Source organism: Cebus imitator, unplaced genomic scaffold, assembly GCF_001604975.1.
Source record: "Cebus imitator isolate Cc_AM_T3 unplaced genomic scaffold, Cebus_imitator-1.0 Scaffold792, whole genome shotgun sequence".
NCBI lineage: Eukaryota > Metazoa > Chordata > Mammalia > Primates > Cebidae > Cebus > Cebus imitator.
The window spans coordinates 246937-270146 of record NW_016108107.1 but is presented as its reverse complement, the minus strand read 5'-3'; the positions used below and the strand labels follow the sequence as shown (position 1 = coordinate 270146).

Below are 23210 nucleotides of genomic sequence, written 5' to 3'. Positions count from 1 at the left end.
CCAACAAACATATGAAAAATGCTCATCATCACTGGTCATTAGAGAAATGCAAATCAAAACTACATTGAGATACCATCTCATGCCAGTTAGAATGGCAATCATTAAAAAATCTGGAGACAACAGATGCTGGAGAGGATGTGGAGAAATAGGAACACTTTTACACTGTTGTGTTGGTGGGAGTGTAAATTAGATCAACCATTGTGGAAGACAGTGTGGCAATTCATCTAGGACCTAGAAATAGAAATTCCATTTGACCCAGCAATCCCATTACTGGATATATATCCAAAGGATTATAAATCGTTCTATTATAAAGACACATGCACACGTATGTACATATTGGCACTGTTTGCAATAGCAAAGACCTGGAACCAACCCAAACGCCCATCGATGATAGACTGGATAGGGAAAATGTGGCACATATACACCATGGAATACTATGCAGCCATCAAAAACGATGAGTTCGTGTCCTTTGTAGGGACATGGATGAACCTGGAAACCATCATTTTCAGCAAACTGACACAAGAACAGAAAATCAAACACTGAATGTTATCACTCATAAGTGGGTGTTGAACAATGAGAACACATGGACACATGGAGGGGAGCACTACACACTGGGGTCTGTCGGGGGGAAATAGGGGAGGGACAGTGGAGGGTGGTGACTTGCGGAGAGATAGCATGGGGAGAAAGTCAGCAAATCACACTGCCATGTGTGTACCTATGCAACAATCTTGCATGTTCTTCACACGTACCCCAAAACCTAAAATGTAATTTAAAAAAAAGGAATAAGTATCAAGGAAGGGAGACTTTGTGATTTGCCACCTGTACATGGAAATCCTACTTAACATTGACATTTTCCATTTGGTGGCATTTTTATAATATAAAATTAAAACTAAATTAATTAAAAAGAAAATGAGGCTGGGCACTTTGGGAGGCTGAAAGGGGAGGATCACTTGAGGGTAGGAGTTTGAGACTAGCCTGGGCAACATACGGAGACCCCTGTCTTTGCAAAAATAACTTATAAAAAATTAAACAGGTGTTCCAGGCGCAGTGGCTCATGCATGTAATCCCAGCACTATGTAAGGCCGAGGCAGGTGGATCACCTGAGGTCAGGAGTTTGAGACCAACCTGGCCAATGTGGCAAAACACCGTCTCTATTAAAAATACAAAAATTAGCCAGGTATGGGTAGCAGATGCCTGTAAGCTTAGCTACTCGGGAGGCTGAGGCAGGAGAATCATTTGAACTCGGGACACAGAGTTTACAGTGAGCTGAGACTGGGCACTCCAGCCTGGACAACAAAAGTGAAACTCTGTCTTGAAAAAAAATTTAACCAGATGTGGTGGCATATGCCTCTAGTCCCAGCTCCTCAGGAAGTAAGGTGGGAGGATCTCTTTAGCCCAGGAGACAGAGGCTGCAGTGAGCCATGATTTCACCACTGCACTCCAGCCTGAGTGAGAGAGCTACACCTTATCTCTAAAAACAAAAACAAAGCCCAGTAGCGGTGGCTCACACATGTAATCCCAGCACTTTGGGAGGTCAAGGCAGGTGGGTCACTTGAGGTCAGGAGTTCAAGACCAGCCTGGCCAACATGGTGAAACTCATCTCTACTAAAAAATACAAAAATTAGCCAGGCGTGGTGGCAGGTGCCTGTAATCCCAGCTACTCAGTAGGCTGAGGCATGAGAATTGCTTGAACCCGGGAGACAGAGGTTGCAGCAAGTTGAGATCACACCACTGCACTCCAGCCTGGGCGACAGAGCGAGACTCTCTCTCAAAGAAAAAACAAATCTAAAACAGAAAAAACAAAAAAATTCCAGCTGCTTGTCAAGAGACTGGAGATGGAGGGGCAAGAGTGGGAGCAGGATATCTGGTGAGGAGCTGTGACATCAACATCTTTTGATCACTGCAGGCCATGTTGTAAGCGGGACCTCTGCAAGAATGTCGCCCAGCCTCAGATGCCTTAATTCTGACCCTCAGTGCTGGTAGAGGCCCTGGGAGGTCACATTGTGGAGGCTTCTTGGGAAAGTGTTGGCTCTTCAAAATCAACATCTTGGTTCATTCCTTTGATGCTGGAGACAATGACCTGTCGTCTCTCCTCATGTCTGTTCAAGACAGTTTCAGAGTGCCTTTTAGTCCAGGAGCTTGTCTGCTCTGGAGTTTGTGCAAACACAAATAATCATCACAGGCTCTCAGGCCACGTGTCTTGGTTATGATGCAAAATAGTCCTCCAACAGTGGACGTCTACATTGTGGAAGCTGAAGTTCCCAAACACCTTTTTTTTGTTTTTGTTTTTGTTTTGAGAAAGAGTCTCGCTCTATAGCCCAGACTGGAGTGCAGTGGCACAATCTCAGCACACTGCAACATCTGTCTCCTGGGTCCCAGTTCAAGTAATTCTCTTGTCTCAACCTCCTGAGCAGCAGAGATTACAGGCAAGTGTAATCTTGCCCAGATGATTTTTGTATTTTTAGTAGAGACAGGGTTTCACCATGTTGGCCAGGCTGGTCTTAAACTGCTGACCTCGTGATCCACCCGCCTTGGCCTCCCAAAGTGCTGGGATTACAGGTGTGAGCCACTGTACCTGGCCATGTTTTTTTTTTTTTTTTTTTTTTTTTTTTTTTTTTTTTTTTTTTTTTTTTTTTTTTTTTTAGAGACAGGGTCTCACTATGTTTCCCAGGCTGGTCTTGAACTCCTGGCCTCAAGGGATCCTCCAGCCTCAGCCTCCCAAAGTGCTGGGATTACAGGTGTGAGCCACTGAGCCTGGCTCTTTTTTGTTGTTTTAGACAGGGCCTTGCTCTGCCACCCAGGCTGGAGTGCAGTGACATGATTACAGCTCACTGCAGCTTCAAATTCCTGGGCTCAAGTGATCCTCCTGCCTCAGCCTCCTGAGGAGCTGGGACCACAGGCATGTACCACCACAACCAGCCAATTATTAAAAAAATTTTTTTTTTCTAGAGACAAAGTCTCACTATATTGACCAGGCTGGTCAAACTCTTGATCTAAAGTGATCCTCCTGCCTTCACCTCCCACCTTGAACACCTCTTTTCCCAGCCTTGAAAATAAAATCCACACTTTGAAAGGAGGAAGAAATGGGGAGGACAGAAAGCCAAGAAGCCAACCAGTCTTGCCTAGATAAACACTAAATACCTTAAATAGGTTTTACTTCAATGATACAGCTAATTAAGGGATTTTTAAAAATTCCTATATGACATGTGAATAGCTTCTTCCTCAGTAAATTTGAACATCAAGTGTCTGCGATTGAATGAAGCAAATATTTTACACATGGGAACCCCTTGTTAAATGATTAAATTACACAAAGGGGTGGATGGGACAGGGACAAGGCGGGGGGGTGTCACTGTGCCTGTGTCTCCGTGCTCCCCACCCACCTCCTCTGTCCCTGCTCCCCATGATGCTTGTCAAGGGGCACACTGCTGACCAAGGGGTTACCAGGTAGCATATCCAGAGAAGACCTTCTCAAGCTTCATGGAATTCACTTACTTTGATCTAATTTGTTTATGCATAACATTCATTAAATGTTCACATCCACTGCTTCTGAGTATCTACACCAACTGTTAAATAGTGATGTTACTGGATTCTTACAACAAACTGCAGGCCGGGCCCAGTGGCTCACACCTGTAATCCTAACACTTTGGAAGGCTGAGGCCAGTAGATCACCTGAGGTTAGGAGTTCGAGACCAGCCTGCCCAACAAGGTGAAATCTCTTTACTAAAAAAAAAAAAAAAAATTAGCCAGGCTAATTTTGGTGGCAGGAGACAGGAGAATCACTAGAACCTGGGGTTGGAGGTTGCAGTGAGCCAAGATTGCATCACTACATTCCAGACTGGGCGATAGAGAGAAACTCCGTCTCTAGAAAATAAAATAAAATAAAATAAAACAAGCCAGAGACGGGTTTATTTTAGCTTCATTTTGAAATTGTGAAGACAGGCAGCAAGACTGAGTTGTCTAAATTCAAGCAAGCTGGAGACACGTGGTCCCTGGCCCTCTGCAGCCAGAGTGTGTGGGCCGACTGTGTGGTGAAATGCGCTTCCCCTCTATCTGCGAGCACTACCATGTACCATATCTGGCCTAGCCACCTGGAGACCTGGGAGTCTTTGGTTTTCCCTGACCTTTGCCACCAGATCTGCTTACTTGCAAGTCCTGTTGGTTGCACCCCTCCCAGCCTTTCTCCTGTCTTCCTACTTTTTATCTTGGTCATTGTTTCCACCCAGCTATAAACATCTGGCCCAGGTTACTACAATAGCTCCTAGTTAAGAGTCCTCTAAACTCTCTTTTTTAAACAAATATGGCCGAACAGGTGGCTCACACCTATAATCCAAGCACTTTGGGAGGCTGAGGCAGGAGGATCACTTGAGGCCAAGAGTTCAAGACCAGCCTGGGCAACAGAGTTGGACTCCCATCTCTACCAAAAAAAATTAAAAATTAGCTGGGTGTAAGAAATAATGTATACAGTGGTCCATTTCCAAGACAAAGTGCCTTAAATCAGCTTAAGTCAGCAAACTAAAAAGAAACAAGCTATACTAGGCCCCTGCTTGGATAGCCAATGCCTGGGTGTCACCCCCCACCCCCTTAGTTGCCCTCACCTGAACCAAAGAAGTTTAGTCTAAGATGAAAGTTTATGAGCCTACAAAATAGCTCACTTTGTTCTGTTCTTATTAGCCTGCCCAGCTACTTAGGTCATAAGTCAAACACTTGAAGAGCCCCTGAGCTGACTAGGATTGCAATGCATTGTGGGCTGCAACAAAACACAGCAGGACAACCCTAAACAAAACACCTAAAGCCCCTACCCAACAACCAATAGGCGACATCCAGGAAGAGTGTGACCCCATAGTACTCAGCCTATGAGGAACCAGGGGAGGGACCTGTGCACTAGAGGATAAACTGCTTGTTGAAACTGTGCTGGGTGTGTCTGCTGCCAGGCACCCAATATTGTAAGACCATCATTAAAAGTCTCACTTTTGCTGTTCTCTGGGTCTCTGAGTCCATTCTTTGGGTTTGAAGGGGTTTGTTTTTCATAACGGGGAATAAAAGTCATATATTCCCTTGGGGGTAAGTATTGGGATCTAGGTGGGTTATAGCTAAAGATGTTCAGTCATTATGATATGCTCTAGAAGAGTATATGACCTATCTCATCCCCACAAAGTTGGTGACATAATACTAACACAGGAAACAAGGGGGAAAAAACAGGTTATGCTGAAGCTGATTTAAATTGCTATTTTGAGGTTGCAGCAGTTGAGTTCGATTTCATGAGGAAACATGACTCAGGATAGCTGAGCTGTTAATAAGGCTGTGATTTCCCAGGTAGGAGAATGGGTGTGTGAGCATCTGGAAGACGAAGAAAGCAAAGAGAATGAAAGGCGGCAGGAGAAAGGCACCATATATGAGGGAGCAGTAAGGCCACGCTGTGACAGCAGGATAGCTAAGACATTTATTTATTTTTTATTTTTTTGAGATGGAGTCTCACTCTGTCACCAGACTGGAGTGCCAGTGGCACTGTCTCGGTTCACTGTAATCTCCTCCTCCCAGGTTCAAGTGATTCTCCTGCCTCAACCTCCCGAGTCGCTGGGATTACAGGCGTGCGTCTCCACACCTGGCTAATTTTTGTATTTTCAGTAGAGATGAAGTTTCACCATGATGGCCAGGCTGGTCTCAAACTCCTGATCTTAAGTGATCCGCTCACCTTGGCCTTCCGAAGTGCTGGGATTATAGGTGTGAGCCAACGCGCCTGGCCAGCTTAGACATTTAGATGTAATGTTAAGCATTAGAGAATCAAATGCTTTGGAGAAAATGGGTGACTTAAAACTGTTAAACACAACATTGATCTGACAGCAGTATTTATTTAATTTTATTTATTTTTTCTTTTTTTTTAAGACAGAGTCTACCTCTGTTGCCCAGGCTGGAGTGCAGCGGCGCAACCGTGGCTCACAGCGACCTTCACTACTCAAGATTCAAACGATTCTCTTGCCTCAGCCTCCTGAGTAACTGGGATTACAGGTGCATACCACCATGCCTGGCTAATTAAAATATTTTTTTTTTTTGGTAGAGACAGGGTCTCTCTATGTTGCCCAGGCTGGACATACTCATTTTAAATGGAAGGGGACAGGGCTGGGGAAGTGGAGTGGAAAGAATGTTAGAGTCAGGCTTCTGCCTTGGCCTGACCTCGCTGAGGCTGTTTCCTGATCTGTGAAACGATGTGGATTTCAAAAGCCTCTTCAGAGGATTAGTCAGTCATCCACCAAATATTTTACTTGGTTTCTAAAAAGTGCCAGACAATTTGCTAGGTGTCAAAAGTACAACAGGCAAGAAAAAATATAGTCTTGGTACTCCAGGATCTTACTGGCTGGGGTAGGAGTCAGATAATAAAAAAGGCAACAAACAGATGAAACAGTGCTAAGTGTGGTTAAGTACCATGAAGAAGACAGGCAGCAGGAGAGTTACCATTCAGTTTAAGAGGCCAGGGAAAATCTCTTTGAGGGAGTGAGACTTACTGAGACCAGAGAATCAAGAAGGAGCCTATCAGTCAGAGCAAAGAGGGGCAGGCACGGTGGCTCATGCCTATAATCCCAGCACTTTGGGAGTTTGAGGCAGGCAGATCATTTGAGGTTGGGAGTTTGAGACCAGCCTCGCCAACATGGTGAAACCCCATCTCTACTAAAAATACAAAAAAAAGCCAGGCGTGGTGGTGCATGCCTGTAATCCTAACTACTCAGGAGGCTGAGGCAGGAAAATTGCTTGAACCTGAGAGGTGGAGCTTGTAGTGAGCCAAGATCGTGCTACTGAACGCCAGCTGGGTGACAGAGCGAGACTTCATCTATAAATAAGTAAATAAATGAATAAATAAATAGCCAAAGGGAAGAACATTGCTTGAACCTGGGAGGTGGAGGTTGCTGTGAGCAGAGATCGTGCTACTGCATGCCATATGGGTGACAGAGTGAGAATCCATCTATAAATAATAGCCAAAGGAAAGAACATTCCAGAGAGAGGAATGAGATATGGAGGGACAGGAAAAGCCTGCTATGTTCTGGAAATACTTCTAGAGCACAAGCAGTGGGGTGGGAAGAAAGGCCTGCAAAGAGATGGAGAGTAGGATCCTACTGGCCCTGGCAGGAGTCTGAGCTTTCTTCTAAGTGAAATGGAAGACACCGAAATGCTTCAGGTGGGGAGGATCCTTACAGATGTGCACTCTAAAAACTCTAATTCTACTGTGTGATCCAAGAAATACACTGAAGGCAGAATCAAAGATCTTGGATGTGGATGGAAAGAGGGAGGAAAAGGGTGGAAGCAAGTGCGACTGTTAGCTAAGTGTCTGGCTTGAGTGATAGAGAAGAAAATACTGCAACTTCTGATATGGATATGGCCTATATGGATAGGTACAAGTTACGTTCTATGTGCCAGGCATGAAAAGGGTATTTAACATGAGCTAACATGTTAAATACCCTTTTCATGCCTGGCACATAGAACATACAATGTTAAATACCCTTTTCATGCCTGGCACATAGAACATACAATATGGGAATTATTACCACCATCTGAACATCCTGTGTTCCATAACAATGACTTCTAGAAAATGAGTGGAAATAGTAACTTCTGTGTCCTTAAGCACAATATTCAAGCATGAAATAGAACAGGATTCTGAAAGTGGATGGCGATAGGTTCTCTCTGAAATAATTATAGAAAACTTCACAAAAAAATAATGATGCAGGCCAGGCACTGTGGCTGACGCCTGTAATCCTAGCACTTTTGGAAGCTGAGGCAGAAGAATCTTTTGAGTCCAGGCTGGGCAATGTAATGAGACCCTGTCTCTACCCACTGCCCGCTCCTCCCAGCCAAAAATAAGCTGATAGCTCCAGGGGATTATATACAATACAAACAACCGAGGAAACTGTGGTTCATCACAGCAGCATCTGATAAGGTCTTGTGCTTCTCAAATCACATTAAAGAAGGCATGTAACTACCAGAATGCCTCACATTGAAAGCTTTTATTTTGAAAAATAAAATACAAAAGTCATTAGGTTGTAAATGTATAATGGTAATTTCCCAACTTCTCAGAAATAAAATGAATCATTTAAATAATTATTTATTATTACCCACATCAACACATTTAAACAGGCACACATGTGCTACAAAACATTAGAACATGTACTGACAACCTATTTCAAAAGGAAACTGTGCAAGTCTGCTTACAGGATCCCATTTTTAAACCCTCCCCTTGAAAACAAACTTCATAATCTGGTAAGAAAAGAAGACAAGAGCAGTTTTAACAGGAAACACATGTCCCTTCTGGGCTCCTTATCGCAGGGTTGTGCATGGAATCAGGATCAAGAGCTCTTTACGCAGGAGGCATATCCCTCACGAGGCCCAAAGGTGTGTGGACACCTCCATCCTCTCAGTGGGAGGAAACTGGCAAACAAAGAGGAGACACAGCCAAGGTGCAGACGCTCGGAGGGGGCAGCCAGTCCTAGAAATTCCCCTTTGCTGAAAAGGCAGCCTTTCCTAGGGCAAACAAACAGACTGTGGTTACAGGTGTGGAGTCCTGGTGTGTTCTCCCTGTCCCTTCATCTCCTCCTTCCCCTTCCCAGCTCTGGGCCTGGACAAGCCAGGTGGTCCAGAAGGCTCCTGCAGGTCAGGGGCAGGAGGATCCACACTGAGAACAGCTGCTTCAGGAGGGCTGCTTGGGAGGCACACAAGCCCTCACTCTGGTGCTTTCAGAGACATGTAAGCAGCTGCTGGGTGCAAAATGAGCAGATGGTGGCTGAAACCAGGGCTGCTCCTGCCCATTTCTAAATGACTGCCACTGTCGTCTGCTATTGACACCACTGTGGGGGCACTGTCAGGGGCATCAAGTGACCAGGGCTCAGCACCCTGACTCCTCATGTGAAGAAATGATCCTAAGGTTCTTTCAGTGTCCAGGGCTCAGCACCCTGATTCCTCCTCATGTGAAGAAATGATCCTAAGTTTCTTTCAGTGTCCAGGGCTCAGCACCCTAGTTCCTCCTCATGTGAAGAAATGATCCTAAGGTTCTTTCAATGTCCAGGGCTCAGCACCCTGATTCCTCCTAATGTGAAGAAATGATCCTAAGGTTCTTTAAGTGCCCAGGGGTCAGCACCCTGATTCCTCATGTGAAGAAATGATCCTAAGGTTAAGTGTCCAGGCTCAGGACCCTGATTTCTCCTCATGTGAAGAAATGATCCTAAGGTTCTTTAAAGGAAGCTCCAGAGAACACAGTGACTGTTACTGAAATGCCGATGCAACCCGAAAGATAATAATAGTATCCATCCTAACGGCTTCGCTGTGTCCCCATTTCTCCAGAGTTCTCCTCACCACGAGTGGGCACGTCCAAGCCTCTACACACAGCAAGGGTGAAATGCTGCCGAGGTATCTGCCGATGCAGTCCATCTTACAACATGGCTGGTAATAAATCAGGCCTTGTGTGTGTGTCTGGTGGGGTGGGCAGAGAGATTACCTGTGAACTTTGAAAGCATTTTGTATAAACAAAATTATCCAAGGGCTGACAGCTGCTGCTAAATATGCAGATCCGCAGAGCATAAGTCTAACATTCTACATTTGCTCCTTAGCAGAAAGGAAACTTGAATCCTACAACCTATCAATATTAGTAGCTCTGCCATCTGGGATTTTGACGGGACGGAGCAGTGTCCATGTACCTCTTATATCTATAATCCATCAATGCACAGCAAGTTATATTCAACCTGTTTTCTTACTGGTAAAAGAGGAATACTGCCTGCTTGTCACAGTGGTTTGAGAACTGAATACAATTTTACATATAGCTGTATCTATAATTTAGCGTATCTGTTAGATATATCATCATACACACACACACACACACACACACACACACACACACAAATACAATGCTTGGTATTTTATGCCTGGTATGGAATATGCACAATTACTATATAAAGTAAAAATAAAAACAAAAGTCAACAAGTAAACTATGAGAAAAAAATCACTATCAATATCAGATTTTGAGACAGAGTCTCGCTCTGTCACCCAGGCTGGAGTGTGCAGTGGTGCGATCTTGGCTCACTGCAACTCTCTGCCTTCTGGGTTCAACTGATTCTCCTGCCTCAGCCTGCTGAGTAGTTGGGACTACAGGTGCCCACCACCAAGCCCAGCTAAGTTTTGTATTTTTTTTTTCTTTTTGAGATAAAGTCTCACTCTTGTCACCCAGGCTGGAATGCAATAGTGCTATCTCGGTTCACCACAACCTCTGCCTCCTGGGTTCAAGTGATTCTCCTGCCTCAGCCTCCCGAGTAGCTGTGATTACAGGTGTCTACCACGCCCAGCTAAGTTTTGTATATTTAGTAGAGATGGGGTTTCACCATGTTGGCCAAACTGGTCTCCAACTCCTGACCTTGTGATCTGCCTGCCTCAGCCTCCCAAAGTATGTGGATTACAGTCTTGGGCCATGGTGCCCAGCTAATATCAGATTTTTTAAAAGATTGTTCAAGCTCCAACTGATCAAAGGCTTTACCATATGATTTGGGAAAAAAACTGATCTTAAGAGAGTCTTGGTGGATAAGCAGAGACTGAAAGTCTGAGAAAGGGCATGAGCTCTGAGCAGCTGCATCTGGAGATTTGGGCTCAGAATCCAGCTTTTGAAGTGGTGTCCCTGGTCATGTGCCTGATAAGGGCCATGTACTCAGAGGGTGTAGAAGGCAAGGCTGGCTTTGTCTACAACGTAACGCTTAATCCAATGAGACAACATGGCTTACTCATCTAAGCTATCCATAATACATTAAAACAAGCAAGGGTAAACTTGAAAAACCAACCAAGAAACAACAAAAAAGATTGCAATAGTGCAAAAACATCTGCAAGTCCAGCACACAAAGAAAGCCCCTGGAGGTAGGGGTGGGTGGCCGGGCCCCGGCTGAACAGGGAAAGCAGAAGCAAGCAGCCGTTCCTGAGTTCTGAGTCTCCCCGCCTCTGGACTATGATCTTGACAAATGACCTGTTTCCTCCAGGACCAGCTTCCTTTTCAGCAAACAGGGAGTTGGGCTTGATGGCCTCCAGGTCCCTTTCAGCTGCAATGTTTCAAGGTTCATAAAGAAAATAACAGCACTATTGTGTGCTGATGATGAGCCAGGCTCTTGGATGATGATTCTGTCTCAGCACTATGCTTTTGTTAATATCCTCATTTTATAGATGAAGAAATGAAGACACAGAGAGATGAAGTAACGCACTTACTGCCACACAAAAAGTGAAGAGCCAGGATTCCAACCCAGGCAGATGGACTCCAGAGCTGTGCTCTCTGCCTCAGCCACCCGGCGCCCTGCAAGAGCTTGAGTGGGCCACAGAAGGACCCAGCAATATCCCCCAACCCTCACCTCATGTACGGAAGAGGCTCCTGGTTCTGCTACTCCACTTGTTCAGTCTGTTGAAGGAAAGAAGATAAGTTTGAATGTTCTTGAAGTTGGTCAGCATGAGAAGTGACTGCCCCACTGAAACACCAGGGGTGACGTGCGGGCTCTGTTCACTTTCAGATGAATTCAGTGCACCAACGCTGCATGCTCAAGAATCTGACTGGCCTCTGCCCCTGGTTTCTAGGAGGGAAACACTGAATCCTTGGAATTTCCTAGGTAACGAGAATGTCTTTGTTATCTCTAAGCCCACTGGATCGCATCCAAGTTTATGTTATGAGATGACTCAGGATGGGGTTGATCACCACAAAGGCCAACCATGGGATGAAGGGGCTGGGGTTTGGAGCCCGCCTCAACTCTGGGGAAGGGAGGTTGGCTGGAGATTGAGTTCTAACACATGACCATTGATTTGATCAATCTTGCCTGCATGAATAAACCCTAATAAAAATGCTGGGTGTGGAAGTTCAGTGGCACTTCCCGGTTGGTGAACATATGGGTGTGCTGGGAGGGTGACATGTCGATTCCATAGGGAGCAGGGGCAGAAGCTCTGCACTCGGAACCCTACCGGATCTACTCCTCTCTTATGGCTGCTCCTGATCTGTATCCGTTATAAAACTGTAATTGTTAAGTACTGCACTTTCCCAAGTTTTATGAACCATTCTAGCTAATGATTGAAACTGAAAGTTCTACAGGCGTCAACTCATTCACACTAGAGGTTAAACTGAAGATCTTACAGGTCAATTTCTATGTGTGTGCATGCGTACTTCTGCATGATTTTTTGCTTTCTTAGTAGACAAGATTTCCCTCTGTAACCTAGGCTGGAGTACAGTGGCACAATCACAGTACACGGCCTGGGCTCAACGGATCATCCTGCCTCAGCTTCCCAAGTATGTCACCACGCTCAGCTAATTTTTTTCCTTTTGAGATGGAATCTTGTTTTGTAGCCAAGGCTGCAGTGCAATGGCATGCTCTCACTTCACAGCAACCTCTGCCTCCTGAATTCAAGCAATGCAATTCTCCTGCATCAGCCTCAGGAGCAACTGGGATTACAGGCATGTGCCACCATGCTTGGCTCATTTTTTTGGTATTTGTTTTTAGAAATGAGGTTCTGCTATATTTACCAGGCTGGTCTTGAACTCCTGACCTCAAGTGATCCGCCCGCTTTAGCCTCCCAAAGTGCTGGGATTACATGTGTGAGCCACCACACCTGGCCCTGCCCAGCTAATTTTTTGATAGAGATGAGGTCTTGCTACGTTGCCCAGGCTTTTTGCCCAATAAAAAAAAAAAAAAAATCTTTTTCTTATGATTCATAGGAATGATCTATAAATGATCTATAATCTACAAATGAGGTTTTGTTTTTGTTTTTTTTTTTTTTTAGATGTAGTCTCACACCATCACCCGGGCTGGAGTGCAATGGCACAATCTCGGCTCACTGCAACCTCCGCCTCCTGAGTTCAAGTGATTCTCCTGCCTCAGCCTTCCAAGTAGCTGAGATTACAGGTGTGCACCACCATGCCCAGCTAATTTTTTTTTGTATTTTTCGCAGAGACGGGGTCTCACTATGTTGGCCAAGCTGGTCTCAAACTCCGGACCTAGTGATCTGCCCGCCTCAGCCTCCCAAAATGCTGGGATTACAGGCATGAGCCACCACACCCGAACACTTTTGGATTTATATTCCTTCAAGACAATCCTCTTGGAATATTCTCTGGCTCCAGCTTCCACAGCCTGTGAGTGAGTCTGTTCATGAATTTGCCCAGGTTTCTGGGACACCATGCCCAGCCTGGGCCCAGAGCTCTGTGCCCCCTTGTCTGCATGAATTGGTCAGAGTCTTCTGGATATATCAGGAGCTCCTTGAGAAGGTTTTTCTTACCCCCATTACTGAGGACTTATTCCAATTCTTCACCATAGTAGGCACTAAGTAAACAGTTGGTGAATAACTGAAATGAATGGATGGATGAATATTAAACATTTGTGAGTAAGAATATGCTTTGAAAGCACTTTAAAACACTCAAGTCATATGTATCAATTACTAGTGGCTGTTTTCAGACAAGGATTGGGGAAGGAAGAGGCTTCAACTCTGGTGTGAGACACGGCTTCCCTCAGAGAGGGCAGCCCATTTACTCCAGGCTTGTTTCAGGCAACTAGACTTCACACTGGGCTCCTCTAGTCGTGTCAGCCGAGAGACTCCCTGTTTCTTTCCAACCCAGGAAACAGGACTGGAATGCAAGTCAGTGAGAGCAGATGTTCCAGGGAAAACTCTGAACCTGCTTAATTTTCTTATTTTTGAGACAAGGTCTCACTCTGTCACCCAGGCTGGAGTGCAGTGGCACAATCTAGACTTGGCAACCTCCACCTCCCAGCCTCAAGTGATCCTCCTGCCTCAGCCTCCCAGGTAGCTGGGACCAACAGCCTGCACCACCATGCCTAGCTAATTTTTTCTTTTTTTGAGGCAGAGTCTTGTTCTGTCACCCAGGCCGAAGTGCAGTGGCATTATCTTGGCTTAGTAACCTCCGCCTCCTGGTTCATGCAATTCTCCTGCCACAGCCTCCTAAGTAGCTGGGATTACAGGTTCCTGCCACAATGCTTGGCTAATTTTTGTATTTTTAGTAGAGATGGGGTTTCACCATGGTGCCACGCTGGTCTTGAACTCCTGACTTTAAGTGATCCACCCACCTCGACATTTCTAAGTGCTGGGATTATAGGCATGAGCCACCGTGATGGCTTTAATCCTTCAAACTCTCACCATCCTTCCTAAGGGCCAGTGGCTGTATGCAAAATATATTTATAAGTCTTCTAGGCTCCAAATGAGAAAAGTCAAAGGGTCATGGATGTATAGCACACACGGTAAAAACAGAGAGGGTCACCGGATCTTTTTATTTTGAATTAGGCACTGGAAGGCTGGGGCAGCTTTACCAACTGGGTGGCTTGTGCACGACCTCAAGCAATCAGAATTTGGTTATCAATAAAGTACTTCCCTAGTTTTAGGAGACACTGAGCTCTCTGAAATTAAGACTGTGTTAAATTATTTTTAAAATCAACAAGTCACAGAGACTAATCTTTCTTCCACTAGCACATATGATTATCCCTTTTCTTCTTTTTTTTTCTTGTTTCTGTCTTTTTAATTTTATTATCTCTTTAAAAAGATTACTTCAATGCAAGAGCCAATCTATTATCAAAAGGAAGAAGCAGACACAGTACCTGTGGTTTTTCTTTAAGAAAGTCAGGTAGCTGGAATTCTCCCTTATAGACCTGGAAAAACAAAGCAGGTGTGAGTTTAAGGAAACAGGTCTGGTCCCCACCATTTCAGGATATGTGCTACGCCTGACCGTGGATGGGTTTACTGCTCCACTGAGAGTGGATTTATTTATTTATTGACAGAGTGTCACTCTTGTTGCCCAGGCTAAAGTGAAATGGTGTGATCTTGGCTCACTGCAACCTCTGCCTCCCCGGTTCAAGCGATTCTCCTGCCTCAGTCTCCCGAGTAGCTGGAATTACAAGCGCCTGCCACCATTGGCCAGCTAATTAGTTTGTATTTTTAGTAGAGACGGGGTTTCACCACGTTGGCCAGGCTGGTCTTGAACGCCTGATCTCAGGTGATCCACCCTCCTTGGCCTCCCAAAGTGTTGAGATTACAGTTGTGAGTCACCATGCCTGACGCTGCTGGTGAGTTTAGAATGAGGGAGAAACCTGTCAGTTAAAGAGCAGCCTGTGGGCAGGACTGAGGGAAATCCCCATTCACTGCCATTCCCTCCTGCTCTGTGTTTACCAAGTGGTCACAAATGTGGGCTGGCTAGGAGAGGGCTCAGGGTGCCTGAAAAACAAAGAAAAGCACCCTGACTGCCAAATCCCAATCACTTTGGCTGAGAGGAAGCAAGCCCTAGGCAATCGCTCTCAAGCAACCAACACAGAACTCACATAGTTTAAGAACAAGGTTCTCCTAGTTCCTTTTACAGGATAACAAAACAGCAGCCCCTAGGAATGTCTCCAAGCTACCATCATCTCCCTCACACCCTCACAGGGTCCGCAGTCACTGGGAGCTGGCCTAGCTGCTCCCTAAAGAATCTGCATATAAGAATCATTTGTTTGGCTGGGCACAGTGGCTCACGCCTGTAAAACCAGCACTTAGGGAGGCCAAGGTGGGCGAATCACCTGAGGTCAGGAGTTCGAGACCAGCCTGGCCAACATGGCAAAATCCCATCTCTACTAAAAATAGAAAAAATTAGCGAGGCGTGGTGGTGGGCATCTGTAATCCCAGGTACTTAGGAGGTTGAGGCAGGAGAACCACTTGAACCTGGGAGGTGGAGGTTGCTATGAGCTGAGATCACACCATTGTACTCCAGCCTGGGCAACAAGAGCGAACTCCATCTAAAAAAAAAGAATCATTTGTTCTACCCTGACCCCACAGCTTGGATAGTTCCAGCTTGCTGGAGTGGGAAGTGTCTGGGCCCCGGGAGCACTGTATCATGGGAGCACTCACTTCCATCTGCTTCACCTGCCTACTGTCTGGGGCAAGGGGACAGTGCTCCCAGTGGAGAGGCTAAAACTACTAGAATGTCTTTTATTTATTTATTTATTTATTTATTTATTTATTTATTTATTTTTAAACCAGATACTCAGGTGTCTTCCCTTCTCCCTCTATTCAAGAAACAAGTCCCAGCCCCCAGCCACCCCCCTGCTTTCCAGGCCCGGGGAACATCACTGCTCAGGCCCACAGGCCACTCTGCTCTGTGCATTGGCTGCTGGATGGAACCAGTGCAGGTCGGTCTATCCCAGTCCCTCTTCTGTTGTCAGTGGGTTGGGGTCTCAGGTGACTTTTCTTTTCACGTTCTCTCAGACACTGAATCTCCTCTTTTAGCTAGCCTCTTCTGCTAGAATTTAGGCAGAAGGTTTAACTCAAGCCCCGGCAGTCATACAGGTTCAGTCGCAGAACAAGGCTCAGAGGCCCCAGCCCAGTGCCTTTTCATTAAAACATGTTCTTTGCATCTTATATTATGGTTAGCAAATCTATGGTGAAATCTTTCTTCCTCTTTTTGGCTTGTTAAAAATATCAGTAAAGCATAACAGGAAATATGAGTGGAAACATTCAACATTGTAAGTACCTTCCAAGTATTGACAGTTCCAGATAGGTAAGGCCTATATAAAGAAAAAAAAAAATCTAGGTATGCGATGTTACAAATGTAATAAAAAACCAAAAGGGGCTAGGGTATATCAGATAAAGCCTCAAGCAAAAAAATCAGTGGGCAGCTGTGTGGAGATTTCCTCCTCACAGTATCCTCTAGGAAACCAATGCCTCAGAAGTTAGGAACTGTAATACTGACAAAATTAACACTTTCCAATGACAAAGGAATTTCTGTGCAGTGTAGGAAACTGACCCACTACAGTGCCTAAAACACCAGAGCTAGAAACAAAATTTTCTTTGGTTAACAAAGTTTCTGGACATAATATTTTGAGGAACTAAAAGACGGAGGATTCTACTTGACGGCAATGAGGTAGGTATTCAGAATCCAAATGTTTCTACAAACCCTCCCACCTCAGGCACTGAAGAATGAGAAGACAAAAGTAAGCTTCTGATTTGAAGGGCAAATTGGAAATAAAAATAATAACAGCTAAACTTTACTTTTTTCTGTGCATCAGGTTGGTATTAAGTGCCTCCTCATCAAATCACACAATCTCTTGAGGAGGTATTACTCTTTTTTTTACAGATGAAGCAACTGAGGCACAGAGAAATGAAGTAATTCATAGACTGGTATTAAAATGGGACACTTCTGTAGTACTAGATTGAACTTCATTTTAAAAGAATCACTCTAGTTGCTCTGTTTAGGCTGTAGTATGGAGTCTATAGCTATAATCCAGGGAAGAGATAATGACGGCTAGGACCAAGGGGATAGAGGCAGAGATGGTGAGAAGTGGAGGATTACCATTTTCTTTCCTAATTACATATAGATATCCTAACAGATAGGATGTGGGATGTGAGGGACAAGGAGAATCAAGAATGACTCCAAGGTGTTTTACCAAAGCAACTACCAACTAGAAACATGGAGTTACCCTAAGTTGGTGGAGTTTTTCATTCAATACTTTAAATATTTCACTCTGTACGTCTTAGAGCAATGAGACAATAGAAATCTAGAAAGGGTAACCAAAATAGAAAGGAAGAAGTCAAATTATCCTTGTTTATAAATGATATAACCTTGTATTTGGAAAAACCAGGACTCCACCAAAATCTACTAGAACTGATTAATACAGTTGAAGGAGAAAAATCAACATACAAAAATTGGTAGCATTTCTATATGCCAGCACTGAACAATCTGAAAAAGAAATCAGGAAAGTAATCCCATTTATAACAGCTACAAATAAAACAATTCTCAGAAATTAAAAAAAAATTCTAAAATTTATCTGAAACCATGAAAGACCCAGAATAACCAAAGCTATCCTCAGCAAAAAGAACAAAACTGGAAGAATAACATTACCTGGCTTCAAATTATATTATTACAGAGTTATAGTAAGCAAAACAGCATGGTACTGGCATAAAAATAGACAAACAGACCAATAAAAGAGAATAATCCAGAAACATATCCAGACATCTACAGTGAACTCATTTCCAACAAATGTGCCAAGAACATACATTGGGGAAAGAACAGTCTCTTCAATAAATGGTGCTGGAAAAACTGAGTATCCATATGCAGTAGAATGTAACTAGATACTTGCTGGGCATGGTGGCTCACACCTATAATCCCAGCATTTTAGGAGGCCAAGGCTAGTCGATCACTTGAGGCCAGAAGTTGGAGACCAGCCTGGGCAACACAGTGAAACCCAATCTCTACTCGAAATACAAAAATTAGCCAGGCATGGTGGCATACCATTGTAATCCCAGCAACTCAGGAGGCTGAGGCATGAGAACTGCTTGAACCTGGGAGGTGGAGGTTGCAATAAATTGTGATCACAGGACCCTTTTCACAAGATGGCGCCGAAAGCGAAGAAGGAAGCTCCTGCCCCTCCTAAAGCCGAAGCCAAAGTGAAGGCTTTAAAGGCCAAGAAGGCAGTGTTGAAAGGTGTCCACAGCCACAAAAAAAAGAAGATCCGCATGTCACCCACCTTCCGGCGGCCCAAGACACTGCGACTCCGGAGGCAGCCCAAATATCCTCGGAAGAGCGCCCCCAGGAGAAACAAACTGGACCACTATGCTATCATCAAGTTTCCGCTGACCACTGAGTCTGCCATGAAGAAGACAGAAGACAACAACACACTTGTGTTCATTGTGGATGTTAAAGCCAACAAGCACCAGATCAAACAGGCTGTGAAGAAGCTCTATGACATTGATGTGGCCAAGGTCAACACCCTGATTCGGCCTGATGGAGAGGAGGCATATGTTTGACTGGCTTCTGATTACGATGCTTTGGATGTTGCCAACAAAATTGGGATCATCTAAACTGAGTCCAGCTGGCTAATTCTAAATATATGTATATCTTTTCACCATACACATGCCTCTCTGTCAATTTCTGGTTGGGTGGGAGGCCATACACAGGAACTGTTGTTGTAACTTGCCCACTGCTTAGGCAAGACTACTGTTCTGCTTATCCTTTTGAAACTCACCCTGCCACTCACTCCTCCATCCTTGATCATTCCAGAGATCTTTGTGACTAGCGTTAGTGTCCTAGGAAAACCAGAACTCAGAGCTTGCCTCCATGGTTGAGGGTAAACAAAAAGCTTTACAAGAACCCCTTTCATCCCTCGAAGAGGCTGTGTGTGAAACCAGTGCCCAGAGTTTGAAGCATGTTAGCATCCATTTCAGGGGAGTGTGGGTTGGCTGGCTTTCCAGTAGCATTTTGTCCTCACACATCCATTTGCTATGTCCAACCGGTCTGTCTGCTTCCCTCACTCCTTGCCCAATAAAGGACAAGGACTTCAGAGAAAAAAAAATAAATTAAATAAATAAATAAATTGTGATCACACCACTGCACTCCAGCCTGGGTGACAGAGTGAGACCCTGTCCAAAAAAAATAATAAAAAATAAAAATAATAACTGGACCTCTGTTTTTTTCCATATACAAAAATCAAATCAAAATGAATTAAAGGCTTAAATCTAAAACGTCAAACTATGAACCTACTAAAAGAAAACACCGGAAAAACTCTCCAGGACATTGCACTGAGCAAAGATTTCTTGAGTAATACCCCACAAAGACAGGCACCCAAAGCAAAAAATGGACAAATGAGATCACACCAAGTTTAAAAACTTCTACACAGCAAAGGATACAATCAACAAAGTAAAGCGACAATCCACTGAATGGAATAAAATATTTTTAAACTATCCATTTGACAAGCAATTAATAAACAGAATATATACAGAGTTCAAACAACTCAATAAGAAAAAAATCTAGTAATACAATTAAAATATGGGCAAAAGATCAGAACAGACATTACTCCAAAGAAGGCATGCAAACAGCAAGTAGGTACATGAAAAGGCACTCAACATCACTCATCATCAGAGAGATGCAAATCAAAAATGAGATATCATCTCAGGCCAGTTAAAATGGCTTTTATCCAAAAGACAGGCAATAACGAATGCCAGTGAGGATGTGGAGAAAAGAGAACCCTGATACACTGCTGGTGGGAATGTAAATTAATACAACCACCATGGAGAACAGCATGGAGGTTCCTCAAAAAACTAAAAATGCAACTACCATATGATCTAGAAATCCATTGTTAGGAATATACCCAAAAGAAGTGAAATCAGTAAATCAAGGAGATATCTGCACTCTCATGTTTGCTGCAGCACTGTTCACAATAGCCAAGATTTGGAATCAATCTACATGTCCATTAACAGATAAATGGATAAAGGAAATATGGTACATATATATAATAGAGTAGTTATTGAGCTATAAAAAATAATGATCCTGGCCAGAAGCAGTGGCTCACACCTGTAATCCCAGCACTTTGGGAGGCCGAGGAGGGCGGATCACGAGGTCAAGAGATCGAGACCATCCTGGCCAACATGGTGAAACCCCGTCTCTATTAAAATACAAAAATTAGCTGGGCATGGTGGCGCATGCCTGTAGTCCCAGCTACTCGAGAGTCTGAGGCAGGAGAACTGCTTGACCCTGGGAGGCGGAGGATGTAGTGAGATGAGATTGTGCCACTGCACTCCAGCCTGGCGCCTGGCAAAAGGGCAAGACTGTCTCAAAAAATAATAATAACGATCCTGTCATTTACAATAAGGTGGATGGAGCTGGAGATCATTAAGTTAAGTTAGGTAAGCCAGGCACAGGAAGACAAACTGCATGTTCTGCTTCTGTGCAGGAGCTAAAAATTAAGATAGTTGAACTCATGGAAAGAGAGAGTAGAACAATGGTTACCAGAGGCTGGGAAGGGTAGTGGGTAGGTGGGGGGAAGGGAGGAGACAGTTAATGCATACAAAAATATAATTCAGTAGAAAAAATAAGATCTAGCATTTGATAGCACAACAGGGTGACTACAGTCACCAGTAATTTACTATATATTTAAAAATAACTAAAGAGTATAACTAGATGGTTTGTAATACAAATGATAAATGCTTGAGGTGATGGATACTTCATTTATTCTGATGTAATTATTACACATTGTATACCTGCATCAAAATATCTCATATACCCTATAAACATATACACCTACCATGTAACCACAAAAATAAAAATTAAAAGCATAATAAACACATAAATATTTCACTCCTCTCTCTTCTTGCTTGAATGTTTTCTGTGGAGAAATTCAATATTACTGTTCCTCCATAGGTAAGGTGTGTTTTGTCCTCTAGGTTTCAGGATGTTATCTTTGATTTTCTACAATTTGAATATGATATGCCTAGGTACAGATTTTTTGGCATGTACGTACGTATGCATGTATGTGAGATGGAGTCTTACTCTGTCACCCAGGCTGGAGTGCAGTGGCATGATCTCAGCTCACTGCAAGCTCCACTTCCCACTTTCAACTGATTCTCCTGCCTCAGGCTCCTGAGTAGCTGGGATTACAGATACCTGCCACCAGGCCTGGCTAATTTTCATATTTTTAGTAGAGATGGGGTTTCACCATGTTGGCCAGGCTGGCCTTGAACTCCTCACCTCAAGCGATTTACCCACTTCGGCCTCCCAAAGTGCCGGGATTAACAGATGTGAGCCACCAAACCTGGCCTTTGATATTTATTTTGCTTGTTTTCTTAACTTTCTGGATTTGTGGTTTGGTGTCTGTCTTTAGTTTTGAAAATTCTCAGCCATTATTACTTCAAATGTTTATTCTATTTCTTTCCCTTTTTCCTCTGTTATTCCCATTGTGTGTATACAGTTATATATAAATGTATGTGTATTACATATTTTTTTAAAGAAGATGTTTCTTATGCTTCATGAACTTATGTATCATCTTTGCGCAGGGGCCATGTTGTGCAATCTTCTCTGTACTATTCCAGTTTTAGTGTATGTGCAGCCAAAGCAAGTACTTAAATATATATAATTTTGTAACTGTCCCACAGTTTTGGATATTCTATTCTGTCTTTTTCTTTTCCTTTTTTGTGGAGTCAACAGATCTCTTTGTTGCCCAGGCTGGTCCTCAACTCTTGGTTTCAAGTGATCTTCCCACCTGGGCCTTGTGAAATGCTGAGATATAGTGTGAGCCACTAAGCCCTGCCATGTTTGTCATTTTCATTCTTTTTATTCTTTGCGTTTTAGTTTTAGAACTTTCTGCTGACATCTGCAAGCTCATTGATTCTTTCCTGGGTTATCTATTGTCTTTTCCAGTCTCCCAATAAGTCCCAAGGCATTCTTCATTTCTGTTATAGTACTGCTTATTTCTAGTATTTCGTTTGGGTTCTTTCTTAGAGTTTCTATTGTCTACTTACATTACCCATCTTTCTCGCATGTTGTTCACTTTTTCCATTAGAGCCTTTAGCATACTGATCATAATTATTTTAAATTTCCAGTCATAATTCCAAAATTGCTGCTATATGTGAGTCTGGCAATGGTTCTGATTCTTCCTAGGCCTCATGCAACTTTGATTTTGACGTTTTAGCATGTTTTCTAAGTTTTTGTTGAAATCAGATACGACGTATTAGGTAAAAGAAACTGCAGTAAATAGGCCTTTTGTTTGAGGCTTTATGTTTATCTGGCTAAGAGTTGGGTTGTGTTGACTATGTGACTGTAGGTTAAATTTTCTTTAGTGTGCTTTTTTTAAATGAATTTTTATTTTAGATTCAGGGGTAAGTGTGCAGGTTTATTACAAGGGTATTCTGCGTGATGCTGGAGTCTGGGATACAACTGATCCCAACACCCAGGAAGTGAGCAAAGTACACAATAGGCAGCTTTTCAACTCTTTCTCCCCTCCCTCTCTCCCTCCCCCCTCCCTCCCTGTCTGCTCCTCTCCTCCCTGTCCCCTTCCTCTCTCCTTCTTTACCCTTCCTCTCTTCCTTCCTCTCTCCCTCCCTCTCCCTTCCCTCTCCCTCTCTCCCTCCTCCCCTCCCTCTCTCCCTTCCTCTCTTCCTCTCTCCCCTTCTCTCTCCCTTCCTCTCTTCCTCCTTCTCCTCTTCCCTTCCTCTCTCCCCTCCCTCTCCCTTTCTCCCTCCCTCCCTCTCCCTCTCATTTCCTCTCCCCTTTCTCCCTCCCCCTCTCATTTCCTCTCCCCTCTCTCTCTCCCTCCCTCTCCCCTCCCTCTCTCTCCTCCTCCCTCCCTCTCCCCTCCCTCTCTCTCCTCCTCCCTTCATCTCCCCTCCCTCTCTCCCTCCCTTCCTTCCTCTCCCCTCCCTCCCTCTCCCCTCCCTCTTTCCCTCTCTCTGGACCTTCCTAGTCCCTGAGAGACAACAATATT

General features: G+C 44.1%; 2 protein-coding genes and 1 non-coding gene across 8 annotated transcripts in view; 1 reads left to right on the top strand and 2 right to left on the bottom strand.

Annotated features, from left to right (window-relative positions):
- Positions 1-7971: 7971 nt before the first annotated feature.
- The window catches only part of TPST1 (tyrosylprotein sulfotransferase 1), a 131188-nt gene continuing 115949 nt past the window's right edge, over positions 7972-23210 (bottom strand). For 5 of the 6 annotated variants that reach the window (XM_017520027.2, XM_017520028.2, XM_017520026.2 and 2 more), the window contains 3 exons: positions 14589-14639; positions 11358-11404; positions 7972-8505 (listed from right to left, as the gene is read on the bottom strand). In XM_017520027.2, coding sequence (XP_017375516.1) covers positions 11387-11404; positions 14589-14639 — 69 coding nt within the window. In that variant the 3' untranslated portion in view covers positions 7972-8505; positions 11358-11386. Of the gene's footprint in view, positions 8506-11357; positions 11405-14239; positions 14640-23210 lie in introns of those variants that run through there. The other variant, XM_017520029.2, reaches the window with a different exon arrangement.
- Positions 18339-19298, top strand: LOC108297320 (60S ribosomal protein L23a-like). The gene has a single exon (XM_037735382.1). The coding sequence runs from the start codon at positions 18349-18351 to the stop codon at positions 18760-18762; it is 414 nt and encodes a 137-aa protein (XP_037591310.1). The 5' UTR covers positions 18339-18348; the 3' UTR covers positions 18763-19298.
- On the bottom strand, positions 21739-21849 carry LOC119469718. Its single transcript, XR_005198553.1, has one exon. It is a non-coding gene; the product is annotated as a U6 spliceosomal RNA (small nuclear RNA).